We start from the raw sequence: 26,599 nt of genomic DNA on the forward strand, positions 1-26,599 counted from the left end.
CAGTACTGCAGCGAAGGTCAGCCAGGAGCACCCATGACAGCAGCAGGCGGTACAGAATGACTCATAACCGTCATCTCATCGCCAATTTACAATGGCATGGCAGATGGTACAGAACAACTGGTAACCATCTCTGCTATCTTGCAAAGGCAAATGAATGCTACTGTGTAGCGCTGCAGTACTGCTTCTGTCAGCAGCATCCAGTACACATACGGTGACAGCGACAAAAAGCAAAACGGTCTCCATGGTTGCCATGCTATGGCGTCTGCCAGGGCAATCCAGGGGAAAAAAGGGTGTGAAATGATTGTGAAAGCAACAGCAGACAGAGGAAGGAATGAGTGATGACATTTACCCAGAATCACCCACGACACTGTTTTTGCACCATCATGCATTGGGATCTCAACCCAGAATTCCAAGGGGCGGAGGAGACTGTGGGAACTATGGGATAGCTACCCACAGTGTAACGCTCCAGAAATCGATGCTAGCCTTGGTACATGGACGTACACCACCGAATTAATGTGCTTAGTGTGGCCGTGTGCACTCGACTTTATACAATCTGTTTTACAAAATCAGTTTCTGTAAAATCGGAATAATCCCATAGTGTAGACATACCCTTATTTTACAAAAAAAAAATACTAGCATTGTACAAAAACAAACCACCAATTGTATCCAGTGTCTAGACACAAGAAATATCACAGTCTGATAATGTGTTACATTTTTAATCCACAACACATGGTGGATGAGATCTGACAAGTCTTCTGCCAAAACAAAAAACCACCAAAACACAAAACAAAAACAAAAAAAACTGAGTGGGTTGATGAGTTTACTGCAAAGTTATTCAACGTTAAGACAAGCAAATGAAGCAGAAAAAGGTTAAACGGTACAATAGATATGAGTATGAAAAACTTAGGATATCACTCAACTAAAGCAAAAATAAAAGGTGCAATTACAATGTTGAGGAAGGCTTACAGAAAAATACTGACATACAGACTTTGCGTACAAGACAAGGAAAAGAAGCCTTCAAAAAACTAAAAAGCAAATGCACTGTTAAAAGAAAAGCAGCAGCAATGTATTAGTTAAATATACACTGTTTACCACAGACCCAGACAGAACACCAATCTTACCCTATGGATTTCTTTCAATACCATGATTCTGACCCTATTTAAATATTGTTTATTTGATCAATGCAAAGCAATGCACATTGGAAAACATAATCCCAACTATACATATAAAATGATGGGGTCTAAATTGGCTGTTACCAATCAAGAAAGAGATCCTGGAGTCATCGTGGATAGTTCTCTAAAAATGACCATTCAATGTGCAGCAGCAGCAGCCATCAAAAAAGCTAAAAGAATGTTGGGAATTATTAGGAAAGAGATAGGTGGTAAGACAGCAAATATCAGATTGCCTCTATATAAATCCATAATGATCCCATATCTTGAATACTATGTGCAGATGTAGTCGCCCCATGCTTAAATATATATTATATATGCACACACACACACTGGAATGGAGGTGGTTTGAGCACCTGATAAAGGATGCCCCTTGGGAGGGCTTCCTTTGGAACTCTACTAGGCATATCCCACTGGGAAGAGGCCTTGAGGCTGACCCAGTAGAAGCTGTAGGGATATCTTCCAGCTAGCCTGGGAATCCCCCAGGAAGAGCTGGAATCTGTTGCAGAGGAAAGAGGTCTGGTTCTCCCAACTCTCCATGCTGCTGCTGCTGAGACCCTCACCAGCAGCATAAAGGAAAGCAGCAAGAAAAAGGTACAGAAAAGGGCAACAAAAATTATTAGGGATATGGAACAGCTTCCCTATGAAGAGAGATTAATAAGACTAGGACTTTTCAGCTTGGAAAAGATACAACTAATGGGGGGATATGACAGAAGCCTATAAAATCATGACTGGTGTGGAGAAAGTAAATAAGGAAGTGTTATTTACGCTCTCATAACACAAGAACTGTGTGAGAAAAAGTATTTCTTCACACAATGCACTTTCAACCTGCGGAACTCTTTGCCATAGGATGTTGTGAAGGCCAAGACTATAAAAGGGTTCAAAAAAGAACTAGATACATTCATGGAGGATACTGGCAGGGATGCAAAACCATGCTTTGAAGTGTCCCTAGCATCTGCTTGCCAGAAGTGGAAATGGATCACTTGATTATCTGTTCATTCCCTTTAGGGCACCTGGCATTGGCCACTGTTGAATGACAGGATATTGGGCTAGATGGACCACTGGTCTGACTCAGTATGGTCATTCTTATGAGTGGCATCTCAAGTGGGTGGTGTTTATCCATGGACCAACCTATGAAGAGTACCACTAATTTTTCCCTTTTATAGCTCATATCTATTTCACGGTCTTTCAAAGAATGCCCAACAGAAAATGTAATTTAAACACCCTTTAGCTTTCACCTCAGTGTAAACATTTGAAGTCCAACAGTGTAACAACCTTATGGCAAAGAGCATACAGGTTTGGTGACATTCAGCAACACAACAACAGGATAACTTCTATAGCATCACAATCAATTAGGGCTCTAATCAAAATGCTATGACTGTTTCTTGTGGGGAGAAAAAAACTCTCTCATGAAGTAAAGAAACTGGAGTTTTCTGTTAAATATTCTTAATATCATCTCACCGAAACCTATACTATAAACAATCTGTAACTGGAAACAATTGTCAAGGAACATTGCAACAGAAAAAAAGAAATCTTTAAAAAAAATTCTGAGTTAAGGTGGCACCCTATTTATGGCCCAAATTAACAGATATCTGCCCAGCATAACTTTTTTTTTTTTTTAGTATGTGACCTGCAGAGTAACAAACTCAGTTGTGCTGGTATTTTTTGTCTCAGCTACCCCAACTTTCCTACATACCATAGTCCACTCATGTCCCTCCATCTTTACATGTTCCAACTCTCCTGTGCTGAGTCCCACCCCCACCCAAAGCAGTTTTCCACACCTCACTCCTACATTGCTCAGTTGTGCTCACGATTTTGACAAGTTACATTTTGCAGCTCACAGAATACAAAGAATAAAAAGAAATCAGTAAAGTGGAGTTACATAACAGACAATCAAGGAAGAAGGAAGGGTGGGAAGGTGCATAAGAATAAAAAGTTAAGAAAATTGAAGAGAGGCATAGGGTAGAAACAGAACATGAACAAGTGACAGCTCTGGTCTGAAATAGAAGTTAATTTTTCAAAACAAAAGAAAAAATTAGTTCATACATTACATTCTTGGAGAAAAATAAATGATTGGAAAGATAAGCAGTGGTAACCACAGCAAGAGAATGAGAAAGAACAGCAAGAAGAAATGATCATAGCCTGAACACCATTTATGTAGTGGAAGAAGCAGCATACCATTCCACTGGAAAACATCACTGTGAAGAAGGAACAAAATCTGGTTGTCAAGGGGTCTCAAAATGATGCTAAATTGTGATTTTTACCTAAGTTTAAGGAGATGACAGATTTTTCAGTAACATATGCCAAACACTCATTTTAGAATTCTGATATTTATTTAACCTTTGAAATAATTTAGAGAAAATTAATAAAGAGCTGGAGCTCTCGACAAACACTATCCAAGCACAGTGACATTTTGCACCAAAGACAGGACAGGAAACAGAATGTTTGTGTTGACCTTTTACTTCTTCATACCATATTATATACAAAAGACTATGTTAAAAGAATGTTATTGGTGTAAATTCAAATACTCAGAAGTTGCAAAGTGTCAAAATTAAGGCTGCCCATGCAACTTTAATTCAGCCTCCTTGCGTGCTTGCATTTTAAGTCAGAACTAAGAGATTTGGCATTATGACCATTTTCAATTACATGTGAAAAAAGTATGTGATCAAGACCTCTGCTTTATTCAGTGCATAGGCAAATGAACACAGACATCTTGGCTCAAACCAATTTTGTTAAGATGAAAATAAATTTGAATCAAGGGCCCCATCATTAAAAAAAAACCACACAAGCTCCCTTCATGTGTAAGCTTTTAGCTTGAGCATTGGTGATCTCATATTGTCATAGTACTGCAAGAGTGAAAATCAAGGTTGTTAGAGCCCAAACAACTTAGCTCCCTGTAAGCTAAAACGAACACTTCAAATGCACCTGGAAAACTGAAAAGCAAGTTCAGATCAATGAGCACAGGTGCAGTGTGATCCATGCAAGACACTATTAAAGCAGCTGGTAACTGCACTCTGTGTTAACTGGAATATCTAGTCTTCAATTATAGCACAGAGCAGAATTCATTACAATAATCTATTCTGGTACAACAAAGGTGAGAATAAGGGTACGTCTACACTACAGGATTATTCCGATTTTACATAAACTGGTTTTGTAAAACATATTGTATAAAGTGGAGTGCACGCAGCCACACAAAGCACAATAATTCGGCAGTGTGCATCCATGTACTGAGGCTAGCGTCGATTTCTGGAGCATTGCACTGTGGGTAGCTATCCCATAGTTCCCGCAGTCTCCCCCGCCCATTGGAATTCTGGGTCGAGATCCCAATGCATGATGGCGCAAAAACAGTGTCATGGGTGATTCTGGGTAAGTGTCGTCTCTCATTCCTTCCTCCGTGAAAGCAATGGCAGATAATCATTTCGCGCCCTTCTTCCCCGAATTGCCCTGGCAGACGCCATAGAATGGTAACCATGGAGCCTGTTTTGCCTTTTGGTCACTGTATGTGCATTGGATGCTGCTGACAGAGGCGGTACTGCAGTGCTATAGAGCAGCATTCATTTGCCTTTGCAAGGTAGCAGAGACGGTTACCATCCCTATTGTACAGTCTGCCATGCCATTGTAAACTGGCCATGAGATGATGGTTATCAGTCGTTCTGTAACGTCTGCTGCTGTCATGGGTGCTCCTGGCTGGCCTTCACTAAGGTCGGCTGGGGGCGCAAAGACAAAAATGGGAATGACTCCCCTGGTCATTCCCTCCTTTATGTTCTATCTAAAAATAGAGTCAGTCCTGCCTAGAATATGGGGCAAGCGTACTAGAGAACCAGTGTACCAGAGAGCACAGCCACTCCATGTCAGATCCCACAGAAATGATGAGCTGCATGCCATTCTAGAGGGTGCCCCTGCAATAACCCCACCTGTTGCTTCCCTCCTCCCCCAACCCTCCTGGGCTACCTTTGCAGGGTCCTCCGCATTTGTGTGATGAAGTAATAAAGAATGCAGGAATAAGAAACACTGACTTTTTGGTGAGATAAAATGATGGGGAGGCAGCCTTCAGCTGCTACGATAGTCCAGGCAGTACAGAATCTTTTCTTTAGACATGAAGGGGCGAGGTGGGGCTGATGGAGCTCAGTCCCCAGTTGCTATGATGAAGACTGTTACCAGCCGTTCTGTACCATCTGCCGGGAATGACCGGGAGTCATTCCTATTTTTACGCAGGTGCCCCCGGCCGACCTCACCGAGGCCAGCCAGAAGCACTCATGGGATGATGAGGATGGCTATCAGTCATTTTGTACTGTACCGTCTGCCACCAGGGAGGGGAGGGGAGAGGATGCTGCTGTTCAGTGCCGCAGCACTGCGTCTACCAGCAGCATGCAGTAGACATAGGGTGACACTGAAAAAAGTTAAGAAGCGATTTTTTTCCCTTCTCTTTCACGGAGGGGAGGGGGGGTAAATTGACGAGATATACTCTGAACCACCCCGGACAATGTGTTTGACCCTACAGGCATTGGGAGCTCAGTCAAGAATGCAAATGCTTTTTGGAGACTGTGGGGACTATGGGATAGCTGGAGTCCACAGTACCTCCTCCTTCCTCCATGAACATCCATTTGATTCTTTCGCTTTCTGTTATGCTTGTCACACAGCATTGTGCTGTGGCGTCTGTCTATCATAGCCTGGAGATTTTTTCAAATGCTTTCTCATTTCGTCTTCTGTAACGGAGAACTGATAGAACAGATTTGTCTCTCCATACAGCGATCAGATCCAGTATCTCCCATACGGTCCATGCTGGAGCTCTTTTTGGATATGGGACTGCATCGCCACCCGGCTGATCAGAGTGCCACGCTGGGCAAACAGGAAATGAAATTCAAAAGTTCGCGGGGCTTTTCTTGTCCACCTGGCCAGCGCATCCGAGTTCAGATTGCTTTCCAGAGCCGTCATAATGGTGCACTGTGGGATACCACCCGGAGGCCAATACTGTCAATTTGCGGCCACACTAACCTTAATCCGACATGGCAATACCAATTTCAGCGCTACTCCTCTCATCGGAGAGGAGTACAGAAACCGGTTTAAAGAGCCCTTTATATCGATATTAAGGGTCTCGTTGTGTGGATGGGTGCAGGGTTAAATTGGTTTAACGCTGCTAAATTCGGTTTAAACGCATAGTGTAGACCAGGCCGAACAGTAGTGATCATAATAAATCATATAATACCAAGCTCTCATAGACCTTTTTCATCAGTAGATCTCAAAACACTTCACAATCTGTTATGTTTTTATGCGCATAACACCCGCTAGGTAGGCAGGTATTATCCTCATTTTATAGACGGGGAACTGAGGCATAGAGAGGCAAAGTCTCTGTCTACGTTGGCACTTTTGTTGGTCAGGGATGTGAAGAAGAAAACACACCCCCAACCGACAAAAGTACTGGTGTGGACAGCACTATGGCAGCAGGAGACGTTCTCCCAACGATATAGCTACAGCCATTCATTAGGGGTGGTTTAATTATGTTAGCGAGAAAGCTCTCTTCTGCTGGCATAGAGTGGCTACGTGGGCGACCTTACAGCGGCAGCAGTAGAGCTGTAAGGTCTGCAGTTTATACATAGCCTAAGTGATATGTACAAGGTAACACAGAAATCTGGGGCAAGGCAAGGAACTGAACCCTATAATCCAAGCCCTAGGTTAGTGTCCTAACCATGGGACCCTCTTTCCTCACTCATCTAGAAAGAAAGTTATAACCTTATTGTTAAACACAGATGAGGGAAAAATAGCTGTTGGGCACTCCTACTATGTGGACTTCCTAGGCCATCTTGGATCCTGAGATGCACAACTCACAAACCTAAGTACACTTTGTACTCCTGGGGAAATTCTCTCCAAAAAATTAAAAATTCTGCAAAATTCTATATATCAAAACAACACTCCATAATCATGCCTATTTATTTCAAAAATACCTGTCAACAAGTATGTCTGTAACAATACAGACAACAAAAAAGATTCAGGAAATATTTTTAGACAAATACATTCCTTACTAGGTATATTAATACAGAACTCTAAGTAATAATACATTTAAACTATCTACTTTCTAGCAGATAAGGAAGTGTTGTTTATGACTCCTCATAACACAAGAACTTGGGGTTATCAAATGAAATTAATAGGCAGCAGGTTTAAAAACAAAACAAAAAAACCCCCAAAAACAAGTATTTCTTCACACAACAGAGTCAACCTGTGTAACTCCTTGCCAGAGGATGTTGTGAAGGCCAAAACCATAACAGGGTTCAAAAAAGAACTAAAATTCACAGAGGACAGGTCCGTTAATGGCTATTAGCCAGGATGGGCAGGAATGGTGTCCCTACTCTTTGTTTGCCAGAAGCTGGGAATGAGCAAAAGGTGATGGATCACTTGATGATTACCTGTTCTGTTCATTCCCTCTGGGGCATCTGGCACTATCCAGTCAGAAGATGGACCTTTGGTCTGGGCTAGATGAACCTTTGGTCTGACCCACTAGGGCCATTCTTATGTAAACTACAAGACAGAAACATATTTCCCGCACCCCTCAGAAGCAGTGCAGAAGCTTGGGGGAGTCAGGGGTAACAGAGGAGCTGAGGGAAAGGGAAGTAATTGCCAGGAAGGAGCCTGGTAATGAACCTGGGGGTTGTTGGGTGTGTGTGGGAGAAGTATGGAACAGAATTTTAGGAGGTCGGCGGGGGGGGGGGGGGAGCAGAGAGGGGGACACATGACTTTTAGGAATTTGGAGAGCCTCCCCCATGCAGACCTTGGCTGACCCCTAGCCTCTCCTATTCAGTTAGGGACAGGGGTAGATGTGCCTGTGTCCCTGCACCCTACGCACCTCCCTTCCCCATTTTGTACCCCCAGTTACCCCCCGCCCCATGCACCTCCGTCCCCATTGTCCCTGCACCCACGCTATGCCATCCCCCATCTCCATGTGGCTCTGCACCCCCATTCAGCCTTCACGCACTAGCCTTTTTGAATCCCAGTCTGTGCGACTCCCTATCACCCAGTGCACCCCACTCTATCTGTCCCCACCACATCCAGTGCCTCCTCACCTGGCCGGACATGTGGGCAGGGCAGTGTGAGGAATGCAGCCTCTTGTCCTCCCTATCAGCTGCTGACTGCTATGACCTGTGAGCCAGTTACCCTCTGTTCTGGCCCCACAGCAGCCGCTGGTGAGCAAAAGGCATAACTGCAGTGCCTGTCTGGCAGAATGTATTTTCTGCAGAAGAAAAAAAAATCTGCAGGGGATGTGAATTCTGCACATGCACAGGTAACAGAATTCCCCCAAGAGTAACTTTGCTAGAATCTCCTTCAGTTCAGCAAACAGACATAAATTTGACTACTTCTACTGGTGCTTCCCCTGCACTCTTAATCCAACCAATAACCTGTTTTATCTGGACCAAGGTTCAGTCAGCTTACTCATCCAAACTGCTGTCTGTTCAGGAAAGCTGATTAAATGCACAGTTTAGGCCAGTGGTGGGCAACCTGAGGCATGTCAGGGTAATCTGCTGACAGGCTGCAAGACAGTTTGTTTACATTGACTGTCCTCAGGCACAGCTGCCCGCAGCTCCCAGTGGCTGTGGTTCGCCATTCCCGACCAACGGGAGCTGCGGGCAGCTGTGCTTATGGACAGTCAATGTAAACTGTTTCACGGGCAGCCAGAAGACTGGCCTGACAGGCCGCAAGTTGCCCATCACTGGTCTAGGCCCAGTGAAAAATGATACCGTCATTCATCACACTGCAAGTAGTGTAGCTTAAGTCACAAGGTCCTACTGTCTCCCCAATGGCTCTGTAAACACAAATTGAACAGGAGTGCCAGTCCAGAACTTTGCAGTATTTTACAGGACAGCACTCTTACTATAAATGAAAAATTGATCAAAACTACCCTCTAGATCTGTGCTGACAAGCAAGACCCAAGCCACCTAAGGAAAACTGTCTGTCATTACAAGGGCTCATAGATGTCAATAATACCCCAGAGTTCACAGTTCGAAAGACTAGGAATGAAAAACAATCTGCATGGAGACTAGATTTTTGTCCACACTAGAAAGAGCTAAACTAGCATGACCACTGCACTTTTTATACCATAATCAGGCATGGAACTCTACCGACATTGCTCCAGGAAATCTATAGTGTCTTGATATTGTGAAAGTTGCTTTGCTGCAAACCTCTCATTCAACCCAAAAATGGAGTTAAAACAAAGTAACAGTTAACAAGATACCAGCACAAGGGCTTAATTTTAAAAGATACTAACATCATGCCCTCCCAAATGTTGATAATCTCATTCATCAGCACAGTGACCTAACCTAAAAACAAAGGAAACAACAGTTTGCACATGACAAGCTTGAAATCTCTACCCTCATGCCTTCAATCCTAACTATACGATCTAGAATATATCAAGCTGCATGCCTAAAGCCAGAAACAGGACCACTGTCATGAATATCCCAGTCCTTTCCCAGACTGCAAATACTATAAAGTATACACTAAGTAAAAGACTTTGTAATCTAAAAATTGCAAAATGAGTAAAGTTGTTCTGCATATTAAATATAGGGGAATTCCTTGAGAAGTAATTTGTTTATATCTAGCCATGCTTCTTATTGTGTGCTATTCTGAAGAAAGACTAAAAATTGTTCCCAAAACTTCTTGGGAAGAAGACTGCATACACAAGAGCTTCTTCTACAGGAACAGCGTCACCACCCAACTTCTCATCTGTAAGTGCCTACCCTAACCAATCTTGTTTTTTTTCTCTTAGGGTTGGAGCAGCTTCTTTGTGTTCTTCTCCCTCCTTGATATTAAGCGGGGTATGAATTTTTTTTTTTTTAACTCTTTGCAATTAGGTTTCAGCTTTTGGTAGTGGAGTTCCCCCAGCTTGGTCTGCAGCAAGGGAATTCTAATGGTGGAGAGGAAGCTTCCTCCCTCCCCCAACAAATCATTTTTGGTGGGAAAAGGAGTAGCAATATAATTCTGTGGACTACATGGCCACCTTTCGGAATATAACAGGTATTTATCTGAAGCTTAGCCAGGGAGAACCTATTTCAGGCTGTGGCCCCTGTAAGCTTCTTCTTTGGATAACTAAAGAGTCAGGTAAAAGACGACTCCTCTTCAGTAGTACAAAGAGGGGACCTAAGTCTGATTAGTTATGTCATCCTTTCCCTGACCTTAGTCCCATAAGTTAGAATGACTAAGACTGACCCTCCCCCTCTTCTGAGTGAGAGACACATATGCAACTACCATTGCACATATGTCTCTCCCTCAGAAGAGGGGCAGGGTCAGTCTTAGTCATTCTAAGATTGCAGGAGAGACATCAATATGCTCTTGAAAAAGGAAGCAGCAACCACAGAAGCGATTTTTGGACCGGATATGAACCAAAATGCTTGTCTGCAAGTTTCCTGCAGTTAGAATCTACTACATTTTATAATGTAATTAAGTATCAGATGGGAATCATGTCTCTGAAATTATGACAATACTTTTGTAATTAAATGTTTGAAATGTCTTTGGCATGGAGGTTTGTTGAATTACCTTGGGTGCTTGCTTACATTGCAGTTATTCCTGGCACAAATAGAACAATGCTGAAAACTTCACATTCTCAGACTAATTAAATAAACTACACTTCTAAATTCACCTATAAGGATTTTTGTGCATAATTCTGGAATGGAATTTGAGAAGTTTTGAGTTCAATTTCCAGGCTCTAATGAAGGCTTCCTGTATGATCTTGCACAATTCACTCAAGGCCTTGCGTATACTACAAGTCTCCCATTCTCAACAATGAGTGCAGATGTAATAGTATAGAACATGGGTTAACTATAAGTGTAGATCAAGGACAAACAGTATTCAGAATTTCAAAAAACAAAGACTAAACCCTTAAAGCCCTTAATCTCTCTGTGACTCAAACCTCATCTGTAAAATAAGGATTGTGATGTTGCACTCCATATGTTTTATGGAAATATGTTTATAAGTGTGAACATGATGCAACTGGAATATGCTTTGTGCAAAAGGTGTCTTGTAAGGTATCATTACAAAGCTTATAATCTACTGAGTGTGTTCATCCTATTCATATGAATATATCACTCTTGTATCTGAAGCTAGAAATATGAAGTATTACTCTGAAGTCCTATTGTAATTATGCAAAGTGTGGGTCGTTAATGGTGGTTTAGAATCTTGATGACTCCCATTGACTAGGACAACCGGTTGTAAATGACTCTTTACTTGTAAGGGTATGGCTACACTCCCACTTTACAGCGCTGCAACTTTCGCACTCAGGGGTGTGAAAAAACACCCCCCTAAGCACTGCAAGATACAGTGCTGTAAAGCCTCAGCGCTGCACGCTACACCTGTAAAGGATGTGGTTTACATGCAGCGCTGGGAGACCTCTCTCCCAGCACTGCCGCTCTGACCACATTCACACTTCAAAGCACTGCTGCAGCAGCACTCCCACAACGCTGCCGCGGCAGCGCTTTGAAATTCCAAGTGTAGCCATACCTTAAGCCTTCCTATGTTCATGTGAGTCAGGCCGGAAAGAATGTAGGCTTGGGGTCTCACAGAACATGCGACCATGTTATCTGATACTGGAATCCACCTTAAACTGGATGCTTTGCCATTTAGAAGGAGAGGTGGGGACTCAGAGACAAAAGATTCCCGCCTTATGCCAAAGCTATAAAGAGGGTTCAACAGAACAAAGGGGGCTTCAGTCATGAGAAAACTCCTAGTTACCACCTGAGCTGGAACTAACAAGAACCGTACCAGGGAAAGTATTGGGCCCAGACTAAGAAGTCGTCTAGTCTGTGAAAGAAGCTTATTGGAACATCTGAGGGTGAAATTTACCTGCAGTCAGTTTCATAAATGTATTAGGCGTAGACTTGCGTGTTTTGTTTTTATTTTGCTTGGTAATTTATTTTGTTCTGTTATTACTTGAAACCACTTAAATCCTACTTTTTATACTTAAAGTCACTTTTGTTTATTAGTAAACCCAGAGTAAGTGATTAATACTTGGGGGAGGAAACAGCTGTGCATCTCTCTCTATCAGTGTTACAGAGGGCAGACAATTTATGAGTTTACCCTGTATAAGCTTTACACAGAGTAAAACGGATTTATTTTGGGTTTGGATCCCATTGGGAGCTGGGTGTCTGGGTGCTGAAGATAGGTGACTTGCTGAGCAGTTTTTGGTTAAAGTCCGCAGCTTTGGAGGTGTGGACCAGACCTGGGTCTGCGTTGCAGCAGGCTAGCATGTCTGGCTCAGCAAGGCAGGGTTCTGGAATCCCAAGCTGGCAGTGGAAAACGGGCTCAGAGGTAATTGCAGTATGTCAGGTGACAGCCTCAAGGGGGTCTCTGTGACAGAACTCATCACAGGGATAATGCTCTCCTACCTTACAGGGTGTTGAGAAGATAAATTAATGTATGTCTCATGTGCTCAGATACTATGATGGCAGCCTCTACTAGTATTTAAGATTGTAATTTCATAGCATCAGAATTTACTAAGAGCTTGAGTAATACAGAACTGAGTTAAATAAGTGTTCCTCATTTATGAGCTGGAGACATTTCAAATGTTAGCTGCCACATTTGCATATGTAATGACTTTGGGGGGAGGACAAGAGAAGACTATACAGATACAATAGATTTCATCTAGTCCAGAAGATGTTAGGAGCATTTGCCAGAAAAGACACACACACTATATAAGAGAGAGAGAGAGAGAGAGAGAGAGCGCGAGCAGTAGTACCCAGGAAGCCCAGTCATCTCACTGAGCTAGGCACTGCACAAAAGACAGATCCTGTCCAACAAAGCTTACAATTTAAATATAGGAGAAGAGACAGAATTCGGATGCAGACAGATGGGGGAGTACAAGGGAACAATTACAAATGCTAGTCAGCACAATGGACAGCAGTGTCAGCATACCAACTTCCTAATCATTTGTCAAGGCCCTGATAAGCTCCCTCTGCTGGACACTTTCCAGACCACTATGAGGGGATCCATATGCCGGATCCCAGAGTCTGAACAGAATCACTTGCCCCTGGTTTGGTGTACACACACATCCTCCATCTAGCACTCCATCCTAAGAGTTTAGGATATATGGCCAACTACCCAGTACTCTGAAACCAGTGCTGAAATTGGGTTACAGTTTAGCTATCTCAGGGGGTACAGGACAAGATGTAGCATATAACACATACAGCCTTTGCACAGGACTCATACACAGCACTGTTCTTTCTTTAATAGCGTGAGAAATACACAGATCTATATAAAAATAGATAAACCCTATACACATTTCACTGCCTCAATTTCCTCAGTGCTCTTTGGGCGTTGTTTAGGTTGTGGTCAGTGTCATCGGGGGTCATCAAAGTCCTTCTGTTGTAGTGCATGGCTTGGGCTCTGAAACACAGAGCCTTCTCTCTAGTTGGCCTCCTCTAATCTTGGCCAATACATTCCCTTCCTCTGTCCTGCCCAACCTTCCTGTATCTCGCCCCCAAGTTTATATGCCCCTCTTCTACACCAGGCTTCTTTGTTCTGTCTTTGATAACTTTTCACTGTTCCAAATCTCCTTCCTGCAGACCAACTTAGCCAAATTGATTTCCCAGCTCAGGAACACTCTTTAATGCAACTATTGTGTTGTCAGAATGTAGCCGTTAAAGTTGACAACTCTCCATTGTCCTTGGTCTGGGGAAAACATACCCCTTACCAGCCAATGGTAGATTCCACATTTACACAGAGGTGTTCAGTGATGCAGCAGTTTTCATAGTATCAACAATAATTCATAAATTGTATGTAGGTTCCCCAAATCACCATACCACTGTCTAACTGGGGTAGTTTGTTTATGTTTGGAAGGCATCACAGCCAAGGAGAGTTTTAAGAAGAAATCTGAAGGAAAAACAATGAAATGGCTTTGCAGATGTCTGTTGGGAGCTCCTCCCATGCCTGATGGGCAGCATGGGAGAACAAACTAAGATGCCTTTTTGAGACACTAGAAAGTCACCTAATTTCTTTAGCAGACTAAGCATTTTACTGTATTGACTTTTTGAATGTTTGTTACCCAACTTGCCTCCATTTCATTTCTCTCAAATATCTGAAAAGACTACGCTATTACTTAATAGATAAGGTTGTTCTGTTTTTCTTAAAATAAAAGGGGAATTTTTGAAACAGTCAAATGCGGAGTAAGAATTCAGAAAAAAAATTATATCTAGCATAACGAGGAGGATTGTTCTGTTTATCATCTTTTACTTACCCCAATTATAAATATTACTAATTCCAGTTAATTTGAGCAATTTTGAATATTCAAGACAAATATATCAAATTGAAATGAGTTAAAATTTTGTTTCACTACAGACTTGTTTTAGGGTTGAAGCAGGTTACTTTACAACTAAAAGTTTGGGGTTCGTTTGTTTTTTTATTAAAACCAGTTTCCTTTGAAACATGGCATAAAACCTGGTATTACTATCTATGCCCATGACTAAAAGGTACTAAAGACAATAGAACAGAATTGATTTTTGTTAACTGTAGCCAAATTGCACTGAAATTAATGAAGATTTTAATCTACTAATCTAACCACTCACATTTTCTGCAGGCAATGAGAACAATTAGGTCCATGAAACAAGTAATCATGATCCTTACAAAGAGTAGCAAATACCAAAATTTCAAGACATATGCACAAATAATTTACACTTAAAATTAGGAAATTTGAAGAATGTCATATGATCATAATAAAGTGGCCATAACACACAAAGGACCCAATCAGGATTGGTTTCCATTTTGCTTAGCACTGCATAAAATCATATGAAGACAGTCTCTGCCTCACAGCACTTAACTAAATTTGACACTAAGTGGGTGCAACAAAGAGGAGGAAGAGAATATGGGAAAAGACCTGAGTAACAATAATAAGATGAAGTCATCCCACACAAGAAACTTGAACAACTTGATGGTTCCAAATACTTCATTATTTCAATTTTTAAAATATATGGGGACAAATGAGGGGTGAGAAGAATGGTATTAATAAAAGGAGGAAGAGTTAATAAACATAAACATAAAGGAGGAAGAGAGAAGGATGGAGAGAGCAAAAATGACAGTGGAGGTAGAAGGAGAGAAGTCAGGGCATTCAACAGATAATTACGCCCAAAATTCAAACCATAAAAGTTAGTCTGCAGACTGGCATGTGAATGTGCCTCACTCTTTGCCCTACTTCTGCAAATGGTGCTCACTGGGCAAGCTCTGGTGCTTCTGGAAACTGACAGCCCCCAGAAGTCTTCTCTTTCCCAGCCCACATGGAGTTTACTGGTGTTTGGAACCCCAAGTGGGGAGTTGTGTCCCTGCAGGCAGGACTTGGGGATGGGGGGAAGGAAGGAGAGGCAACATTATTAACGTCTGAATAAATAAAGTGAAATAGGAGGGGGTGAGGTCCCAATGAACATGATGTACCAGGGTCCCAAATTGCTCTAGAGCAGTGGTGGGCAACCTGCAACCCATCAAGGTAATCCGCTGCCGGGCTGCGAGACAGTTGGTTTACACTGACCATTCATAGGCACAGCCACTCGCAGCTCCCAATGGCCACGGTTCTCCGTTCCTGGCCTATGGAAGCTGTGGGTGGCTGTGCCTGCGTACGATCAATGTAAACCATCTGACAGGCTGCAGGTTGTCCACCACTGCTCTAGCGGGGCCTGTCTGGAAAGGATTCCTCCTCATCAAGTCACAACAGAGGGGTGACTGCACCAAACTGAAAAGGGGATCCTGTGTGCATTGGTTGATCCAGGCTTGATTTCTGTTGGCGCAACTGCATTCATTGACCCTGGCTAAAGCCACCCCTGCTATTCAGGCAAGAGACTCATTCTATAATTACAGGGCATTGAAGCTGGAGACTTTGGCAGCTACCGCAATACAAATAAATCTAAAAATATTCTCAATCTCTACTCCTTAAAAGGTGCCAACTCTATCAGTGACAAAACAGTTATTACTAAGATTATAGAAAAAGGAGTTGATTGGAGAATTACAATAAAAAAGTAATTTTTCATACAAACAAGAAATTTGCATTCCTTTAAGCTGCATGCATAATGGATACAATCAACATTATATCAAACAATGGCCTACTTTGTTTCCTTACAGCTATTCTCTTTATGTTTAATTCCACATAATTCTTAACTTGTGTATTCCTTTCATCCCACTAACAACACTATTCCTACACACAAAAAAAAACCCCACAAACAATGCATTGCTATTAGGGCATTCAAAAACAAAATGTAAAACTTTAGAGCTTGAAAGTCCACTCAGTCCTACTTCTCGTTAAGTCAATCGCTCAGACAAATAAGTTTGTTTACATTTGCAGAAGATAATGCTGCCTGCTTCTTGTTTACAATGTCACCTGAAAGTGAGAACAGGTGTTTGCATGGCACTGTTGTAGCTCGCGTCGCAAAATATTTACATGCCAGATGCAGTAAAGATTCACATGTCCCTTAATGCTTCAACCATCATTCCAGAGGACATGCACCCATGCTGATGACGGGTTCTGCTCAACAACAATCCAAAGCAGTGCAGACCACCACATGTTCATTTTCATTATCTGAGTCAGATGCCACCAGCAAAAGGTTGATCTTTTTTGGTGGTTTGGGTTCTGTGGTTTCCGCATTAAAGTGTGCTCTTTTAAGACTTCTGAAAGCATGCTCCATACCTCATTCCTCTCAGATTTTGGAAGGCACTTCAGATTCTTAAACCTTGGGTCGAGCACTGTATTTATCTTTAGAAATTTCACATTGCTATCTTCTTTGCATTTTGTCAAATTTGCTGTGTTCGTTTTAAGAAAACTTTCAACATGTGCTGGATCATCATCTGAGACAGCTATAACAGGAAATATATGGCAGAATGCGGGTAAAACAAAGCAGGAGACATACAATTCTCCCGCAAGGAGTTCAGTCACAAATTTAATTAATGCACTATTTTTTTAAACAAGCGTCACCAGCATGGAAGTATGTCCTCTGAAGCAAGAGGCGGCATATGAATCTTTAGCGCATCTGGCATGTAAATATCATGAGATGCCAGCTACAACAATGCCATGTGAATGCCTCTTCTCACTTTCAGGTGACATGGTAAACAAGAAGCAGGCAGCATTATCTTCCGCAAATGTAAACTAACTTGTTTGTCTGAGCGACTGACTGAACAAGAAGTAGGACTGAGTGGACATACTGGCTCTAACCTTGTTTTGTTTTTGAATGCAGATTTTTTCTGTATATAAAATTCTACATTTGTAAATTCAACTTTCATGATAAAGAGATTGCACTACCATATCTGTATTAGGTGAATTGAAAAATACAATTTATTTTGTTTTTTTACAGTGCAAATATTTGTAATAAAAAATAATAAAGTGAGCACTGTACACTTTGTAATATGTTGTAATCGAAATCAATATATTTGAAAATGTAGAAAACATCAAAAATCATTTAAATAAATGATATTCTATTATTCTTTAATAGTGATTTTTTTTTTTTTTAATCACTTGACAGACGTAATTGCTATTAAACAAAAAGAGACCAGCAACTCTACTCTCCAAAAGCACTTGCACAAACTAGAGCCATCTTGGTAAGGGACAGGAAAGCAGCTTTCAGCTTTCTTTTAATATATGAAGAGAAGCAAACAAGTGACAGTGTTTTAAGTGGGGAGGGGGCAGGGAAAATTAGTAAGTTACCTAAACACAACTCAAACATCCTGATCAAAATGTTAAACAGAACCCTTAGATGTCAGCAACTAAAACATATTTACCTTTTCTATTATAATTCCACTCTGAAGTCTGAATAAAGTCCTTTTGAAAATGCAAAGGTCTGTTTATCACAATTTGCAGGAAAAATTCACCAGTATATTGATAGAAACAAAAAGAATCAGTAGAAAGGAAAACCTATTGTCAAACAGATTGTTAAGGGTTAATGTCTCTTTCACCTGGAAAGGGTTAACAAACAGGGAACTAAACACCTGACCAGAGGACCAATCAGAAGACAAGATACTTTCGACCCTGGGTGGAGGGAAGTTTGGGTATGGGTCCTTTGTTCTGTTTTTTTTTTTTTCCTGCTCTCGTGGGTATGAGAGGGACCAGACATTACTACAGGCTCTCTAAGTTTCTGTTCAAATAGTACGTAGAACAGGCGATTTATGTCTTTTAATTGTTTTACTCTGTTTGCACACCGTGAATCTGGCTTGGTTAACTTTTATATGTGTAAGTTGCTGAGAATATTTGATTTGTATTGGTACTGGAGGAAGGGTTCTTCCTTTGGTCTGTAAACTATAGGACCCTGTAATATTTACATTTGAAGTTTAACAGAGATTTCTTTTATTAGAAATTTCTTTTAGAGAACTGATTGATTCTTTCCTTGTTTCATCCCAGGAAGTGGTGTTAAACCAGGACTGGTGGGGAAGAGGGAAGGGGAGAGAGAGGCTAATTTTTCTCTGTGCCAGGATTTACTTGTCTCTCTCAGGGAGTCTGGGTATGGGCGGAGAGAGGAATGGCTTTACTTCTCCTTGTTTTAAGGAATCAAGGTGATTTGGGTTCTTGGGGTCCCCAGGGAAGGGTTGGAGTAAGAGTGCCCCAAACACGTATATTTTTGAGGTTGGTGGCAGCGGCCTATCCGATCCAAGCTTGGTAATTAAGTTAAGGAATTCATGCAGTGTACCCAAAATTTAGACGTTAAGGTTCAGTTTGGGAATTTAACCTTATGACACCTAATTTTCTCATATACCTGTATTTAATATTGTTTTTTATAAAACAAGTCTCTTAAGCAAATTTTTGTTTACTCTTGATCGTTATTCATTTGTGAAACCCTTTTAACATGCACAGGGAAGATGCCATGAGAATTAAAAAGCAAAGATTTGGGTCTTTACTGCAACTAGACCTTTAAGGCTTGACTCTTACAGGGAAAGAAAAAAAAAAAAAGAGGAGAAATTTCTATATTTATTCAGCAATGTTTTCCTTACTACTACTTTTACCTCTGCAATACTACACTTTGCTCAATGAAAAAAATTAAGCCTATCAAAACTTTTGTTTTGTTGAGGAAGGAAAACAAGATTAAGAATGTTCCTACTAGGTTGAAAATAACTAAAGAAAGCAAAGGCTCACGATTTATCAGCCACACCTATCAGGGGCTCGTTCCCTGCAACATCTTACCAACAGTGATATATGCCATCATGTTGCAGCATGCCCTATGCCAGTACATTGGCCAAACCGGACTAGGTCTTACGCAAAAGATATAAATGAGAAACAAATTCTGACATTGCAGGAATCCTAACATTAACAAATCAGTGGAAACTTCAACCTTCTCTAATTCATTAAGTGTACAGATCGAAAGTGGCCATTTTTGCAACAAGTAAAACTTCAAAAACAGACTGCCAATATGAGAGTACTTGTCTGACTCGATTAATATGCAAGTTAGGTACAATAAACTCAGGCAAACCGAGGACTGGAACGTTGGGTCTTACTCTAATTGAATCGTATTTCCCTATTGTTAAGTATGTCGCTCACACCTAATCTAAGGTCTCTTATTATTCATTTCAAAGGTTTTTTTTTCCTCTGCTGATGAGAGCTTCCTCTCATTGATTAGATTCGTCCTGTTTGGTATGCATACTTCCACCTTTTCATTTCCTCCTGCATATGTTATAAATATCTCCTGTCTGTGTGTTCCATTCTATGCATCCGAAGAAGGGAGCTGTAGCTCACGAAAGCTCATGCTGAAATAAATTTGTTAGTCTCTAAGGTGCCACAAGTACTCCTGTTCTTTTGACTCTGGAAAGCCACTTATATAAGAATTTACTGCAAGCTCTGAAATCAATTAGGAAAAGATATTATCAGTGGTAACTAGCAACAGGAAACATAGAATATAGGTAGTATTTTCTTTTCATCAGGATAGGTGTTTGAAGTGATAAATGAATAGGCTACTGATGGGGTAATTTAACAGGAAGGTAGTTTGTTGCCATCAAACCTTAAACAGCTCAAGAAAGCTTCCAAGCTTGGTTGCACATTTGTAATGTCGACCAAAACTGGGCACAAACGCGAATGTTATCAGCTTCCAGGCACCACTTTCTCTAAATGGTAGCAGATATCGTTGCAAGAAGCAACATATGCAGCTACAAATACACAAGTCCCCATGCAGAGGAAGAGATGGAGAGAAGGAGTCCAAGTGACTGAGGTATCTTGGTGGGGAGCACAGAGTGTAGTCCGATGAAAGAGTAAAGCGGTTGTGGGAGGTCTTGCGAGAGAAAAGGAGTGTGTAATACTGTGTGTAGTCCAGTGACCTCCCAAGCCAGCTCAGGGGCGAGGGGAACGCGGAGCCTAGTGATTGCGTTAAGGGTGTAAACCGTGACGGACTGACCCGGGTGGTCACCGAGCCAGCTCCAGGAGGCCGGCGGGGGCCTTACCTGAGAGAGCTGCCTGGGGTTGGGGCAACCGAAGAGCGCGGAGCTGGAGCTGAAGCTGATGGCCCCTCTGCGGCTGAGGACATGCTGCGGGACCGGCCTGTCCAGGGGCAGCACCGGCAGCTGGTAACATACTTCCATTGAAGAGACTCTGAGCTCCGAGCCGCGCCAGGGCACCGGCCGCCGCACCTGCCTGCGCCAGGAATCGCCGCAGCGCAATGGGGGGCCGGGGCGGCAAACGTGCCAGAAGAGCTAAACCCAGCAATTAAAACACAGCGGGGCCCGGCTCCGCTTTATCCTCCCTCCCCCCGACGTCGGGTTTGGCCGGGCCCCAGGCTTCCCCCCTCCGCCGCCCCCAAGAGTCGCGTCTGGGCGGGCCGATTCCTCCCCGGAGCCCGCAGGGGTCCTTAAGCAGCAGCCGCCGCCGCCGCCGCAAGGGAGCCGGGGCCGGGGCCGGGGCCGGGGCCGGCAGTTGAGCGCTGTCAAGGAAGGAGGCGGCGAGTCCCGGGCCGAGCACCGCAGCGCGGCCGCTGCCTCTGCTGCCGGAGGGAGCCGCTGTCACTGCTAGCCCCGCAGCCGGGCCGTCCCGGCGGCGCTCATGAAGGTGGGCGCTGGTGCCCGGGGGACCGCTTTGGGTGAGACACACTCGGTCCTGCTATTGTCCAGCACGAGGAGGCGGCGCGCGCTCCGGGCGGGAGGGGTCGGGGCGCTGCGGTCCCGAGCGAGCCGAGGGTGGGGGTGGAGCCCGTGGGAAGGAGGGATCCTGCGCCTGTGCCGCCCCCACTGAGAACAGCTCCGAGCGTAGTGGCCCAGGAGGAGGCACGAGCCGGACAGACTCTGTACGTGTGTGTATGCCCGCGACGCACAAGCCGTCATCACGTAACGGCGGGGAGGGGGGATGTTTTGGAGGCGAACGGTGCGGTCCGGGCCAGTTCGTCTCTCTTGTGCGCCTGCGCGATATTTTCGCGCCTTGGAATCTTTCTGCCCTGTTAGGGAGGGCTGCAAGTGGAGCGCGCGCCTAGCCCCTCCCGAGCGCAGCGTCAGGGCCGCTCCCCCATTGGTGAAGGGGGAAGAGAGAACAAGATCGTTTCCTGCACGTGGTAGCGGCCCTTCTAATATCACCGCAGGCGCGCGCGTGCTCTCGATATGCGGCCCAGGCCCGAGTTCGGAGGTGTGACGTTAACACGGGCAGCGGCTCCACGTGAGACCCTCCCCCCACCAGGCGGGCATCAGGGCTACCAGCCAGATAGGGAGCAGCTCGGGGGTCAGCAGTGTTCTGCAGCCTCTCAAGCCTGCATGATTCCAGTGAGAAACAGCAACCCACTGAGCTGGGAGCAGGAGCTGCAGGTGCTGCCCTGGCAGGTGACCAGAGGTCCCTGTTTTCTGGGGACAGTCCCTGACTGAGGTACTGTATCCGTAGGCAAACAGTGTCCCCAGAAGAGTTCCCGATTCACAAAACTTATCCCCAAATAGTGTTGTGATGCAAAGACCCTTTCTTATGTTGGTTATTTGGTTAATATGTCTAATGCATAAATAGTTAGAAATACCCAGAACATGTCTATTGTTATTATTATTAGCTATGATATAGATGGTACAGCACTACTGGAGTTGCCATGGCTACGACGATGGCTGAATGCTGTATGACATAGAACACAGTTGAGATTCAGTGTAAAGTGAAAATGGAGTTGTCAAAAAACCATAAATGCTGCTTTAACAACCCAGTTTCCAAAGGGTTTTCCATATTTATGAGCAACTGGAAAAGAAACATCTGTATTACATTAAATATGCTAGGCAGTATTTTCCATTTTGAGTGGAGGTAGGACATCTATAAAAGAACAAGAAGGTGCCATTAAACACAAAGCTGCTCTGACAGCACATGCTAGTTCAACTTGTGTTACCAAATTTTTTCACAAAGGTTGAGCAAACACAGTGAGTATGACTTTGCTTTTCCAAGAAGGAATATATGCATATCATACTATTAGACGTAATCACAGCTTCAAATTAATGGACTATACTTCCAATTTAAATAAAAAAATTCAGCAACTCCAAAGTGTGAAGCAATAGTTGCAAATGTTTTTGCTCCATAGGCAAATGATGAACTACCTGAACTACCTGCTCCCCTTGCAGAATGGCGCCCCAAGCACCAGCTTGGAATGCTAGTGCCTGGAGCCAGCCCTGAAAAGGGGTCCAATGCTATGGCCACAATTGGGAGCAGGGTGGGAGTGGAACAGGGGCTGGGTTCAGGAGCAGAGCTGGATGGTGCTCCCTGCGCCCCATGGGGGCTGGCCTGGGCCCCAGCCATGCACTCCCCAGTTTGGAGACCTCTGACTTAGGGTATGGCTACACTTGAAATTTCAAAGCGCTTCTGCGGCAGCGCTTTGAAATGTGTGTGTGGTCGGAGCACCAGCGCTGGGAGAGAGGTCTCCCAGCACTGCACGTAAACTACATCCTCTACGGGTGTAGCTTGCAGCGCTGTGAGCCGCGCTCCCAGTGCTGCGGCACTGATTACACTGAGGCTTTACAGCGCTGTATCTTGCAGCGCTCAGGGGGGTGTTTTTTCACACCCCTGAGTGCGAAAGTTGCAGCACTGTAAAGTACTAGTGTAGCCATACCCTTAGAGACATAGAAGAAGCAGGCAATCCTGCTACCTTAATGTGTCAAGATCTTTCCTCAGTGCAGCCGTAAAATACATATGTGCATGGGGAAAGCATACAGATGATTTGAGAGATCTGAAGTGTCTGCTTTTAAAGAAAGTTCCTTTACGATCTGAGACTGAAACAGCAGCTGAGTTACTGCTGAAGAAATGCCAGAACGTGACAATTAACAAGGATGCACTGTTTGATAAAGTAACTCTGTTAAATGCGTTTGTGACAGGGAAACTGTGAATGGAATGACACAACTACAGCTATCACAGTATGTGGCAGATGGGATGAAGTAAACAAGCATTTCAGGGAATCCTCAGTACCACACACAAATATTTAAAAAAATGGCAGAACTGATCCGGTGCCTGCCTGGCAGTAATGCTTCAGTTGAGAGGGTGTTTTCTGTCATGAATGACTTGTAGACAGCAGAAAAATCCAGGTGCAACATTGACATTGTGAAAGCCATTCTCATTGTCAAAACAATCTTCAGTTTGCCCTGTCTTGAGTTTTTCAACAAACTGAGCAAGAACATTAAAATTCTAAAACAAATACACTCATCAGAGAAATACAGCTTTTTTAGTGCTGCCAGCATCAGGAATACTGGTGAGTACAATTTCTTATGTGGGTCCAGGGGTGGGAGTTTTCCATCTATAAACTATTTCTATCTCCTAGTCATTTGGGGGGAACTCAGAAAAATTGAAACGGACTCTCTTGTATTACTATACATATAAACTGTTTAAAACCATTGTGTTTGTAGTTTTATAATGTGCCACTAGGTGGTGAATCTCATTTCTGTTAATTCTCGTTTAAATTATTGCACTCTTTATATCCACATTATTGTCGATTGTGTGGCTGTGTGATGGTTGATGGAGGTTAATCTCTAGGTGGATTCTACTAGCAGAAGCAATAAAGTCATCATACTGGTTTTCCTGAAATATGGAGGTAACACTGCACTCATTGATAAATCTGTGAAAAATAAATGGCTTTGTCAATGGTGTAACAAAAGAGATTCTTTAAATAGTCCATATGGACAGTGGTACAGAAAACTCACATTCCTGAATGGTGTTTCTGTATCTTTTGGAACTGATGTCTGAATTCACTTCTTTAATAACGTCACATCCACAGTGATTATGTGCATATTTGTTTTGTATTTGTCATTTATATGTGCAACTGTTAAAATATAAGCTGCTAAAAAAAATTTGCTTTGCTATGCTCCACAACTTAAATTTCAGTCTTAGCTACTTTGCTCTGCTTCCACCCCTGTGTGTCCTCAGATTGGTTTATAAAATATGGTCACCTCTAGAGCCCAATATAGGGTAAGCCCCAGATGGGAGGCAGAATCAGCAACTAATAGGGGCAAGTGAGAGTTGAAGGGGGCTGAATGGGGGGAGGATCTGGAAATGAACAGAATGGGTCCCAGAGACTACTATAAAGGAACAGAGGGGAATGGGGGAGGCTGCCCTAAACCCCTCAGGCACAGGTGCCCGCTACCCTTCAGATCTCAGACTGTCCCACTTTGTTTTCCCCAGAAGACCTTCCCTCACACAAAAGCCTCTGTTAGAGAGCTTATTCCTTCACTCTCCCACTTCCCTGGTCGTTCTCGCATGAACAGAGAGCAACAATACCCAAAGTCCGAAGGTGCAAACAATTCGATGTTTATTGGGGTGAACTTCCAGCAAGCTTAAATCCAAGTTCCTTTTTCCTTATTTTCAAATCCCAACTACTTCCTGTTTGCCCCTAATTTATATAATAATATTCTTAGCTATGCCTTAACCAATCATTCTACTAAAATTTACCTAACCAAGCCAAACATATCGTAACATTGATTAGCTAACCAATTATATCCCCACCACCTTAATTAGTTTACATCCAGCAAAATTAATAATACAGCAGACAGAAACAATCACAGAACCAGACAGAGACCATGCAAATAAACATAAAAAACAATACAGAAGTGAGGATTTCACAATGATAGATAGGATGCTTTAGAGTGAGTCCGAAGGCCCACAGGATAGGCTGAGCAGGTGATCACACGCTTGATGCATGAACAAAAGGGGGGCTGAGAAGGTGGGTGAGTTCAGTCAGCAAGCAAGAGCTGGGTGGATTAACCCCCCCCTCCCCCCTTGCACTCAAGCTTGGGAAGTACTGATAAAAAAGTTCTCAGTACTGATAAGGAAGCGGCTTGTAGGCCAGGAACTGCTCAAGGCCATGAATTTTGTAATCAAATGCTTCACCAGGTGCCGTTAATTAACCGCAGGCAATTAAATGCTTTTAACTGTGATGTAAACTTGCTTATATAAATTTGTGCTTTACTGAAGAGAAAGGGGGGCTGGTTCTGTGTGGGAAAAGGGCTTGTTCTTTGTTGTGTGTGTGCACACATCAATGAAGAACTTGATTTGGGACTTTGCTGGGCTGCCTGTCTCTTGCGGTCAGACAACGAACCTGAAAAGTCTGGGATAAAGATAACCCCGACAGATTTGGCACCCCAGATGGGACCCGTCTGACTCTCCGGTGAGGGGGTCCGTCTCCAAATGCAAAGCAGTGCACATCCTTCGATTGAGAGGAGCCTTGCCTAGGAGTTGGATCTCACGCTGGCGATAAGGTGTCATCTCACGAACCAGCCTGAGCCCATTTAAATCCAGCAACGTCCACCTGCCCTTTGAGCAGGAGTCACGGGAACTAGGTAGGTGAGCACTCGGTACAGGAAAATGGGACTAGGTGGCAGTAAATGCCCGGGGGACGCCCGATTATCTCTCATACTGAGAGATTGGAAGGATATATCCAGGACGGCCGGATTGTCCAAGGCTAAGATGAGAGATTTGTGTCGGATCCAATGGCCGTCATTTCCCTTTCATTTGTCCCCGACTAGAGACTGTCCGGAGTGTGGAACCTTTTCCACAGATAGGATGAACTCCTTACGGGATATTTTGGTTGATCTTAGACTGGGACAAATGAATTATTTGTTTGTGTGGTATAATTATAAACCCATGGAGGGACGAGTGGCTATTGAAGCTGTTTGTATGGAGAACTCCTGTAAAAATCCCCCACCATATGCCCCAGAGCCACACCGGAAGGAGGACGATTTTATTCTTGTTCTTCCCCCTGTGTTGCGGAGTGCAAGCATTCAAGAGCGGGCTAGGGACAGTTCAGGGACAGAGGAGAATCAAGGGGAGGCTCAGGGTGGTACTCCCTCATCTTCAGAGAAATCAGTCAGTCTCATCCCCCCTGCCCAGTCTTCAGCCAGTCTTCTTCAAATTCAGAAGGAATCTGAATCCATGGGGGAGAATGTCTTTGAGACAGACCTGACAATACAATCCCCGTTAAGAGCTTTTCCGGTTCCACTGATTGCTGGGGGACATCAGATGGTTTTTACCCATCCTCGTTTGCAACTTCAGATTTGCTTAATTGGCAACGTACTATGCGTTG

General features: G+C 43.4%; 1 protein-coding gene across 5 annotated transcripts in view; it reads right to left on the bottom strand.

Moving 5' to 3' along the window:
- Positions 1-26,264, bottom strand: part of PDE7A (phosphodiesterase 7A) — a 165,710-nt gene extending 139,446 nt beyond the window's left edge. For 2 of the 5 annotated variants that reach the window (XM_032804105.2, XM_032804106.2), the window contains exon 1: positions 20,535-26,260. In XM_032804105.2, the coding sequence (XP_032659996.1) occupies positions 20,535-20,672 (138 nt within the window). In that variant the 5' untranslated portion in view covers positions 20,673-26,260. Of the gene's footprint in view, positions 1-20,534 lie in introns of all 5 variants that reach the window. The other 3 variants (XM_032804103.2, XM_032804104.2, XM_032804107.2) reach the window with 2 other exon arrangements.
- Positions 26,265-26,599: the final 335 nt, after the last annotated feature.

Source organism: Chelonoidis abingdonii, chromosome 2 (genome assembly GCF_003597395.2).
Source record: "Chelonoidis abingdonii isolate Lonesome George chromosome 2, CheloAbing_2.0, whole genome shotgun sequence".
In the NCBI taxonomy this organism is placed as follows: Eukaryota; Metazoa; Chordata; order Testudines; family Testudinidae; genus Chelonoidis; species Chelonoidis abingdonii.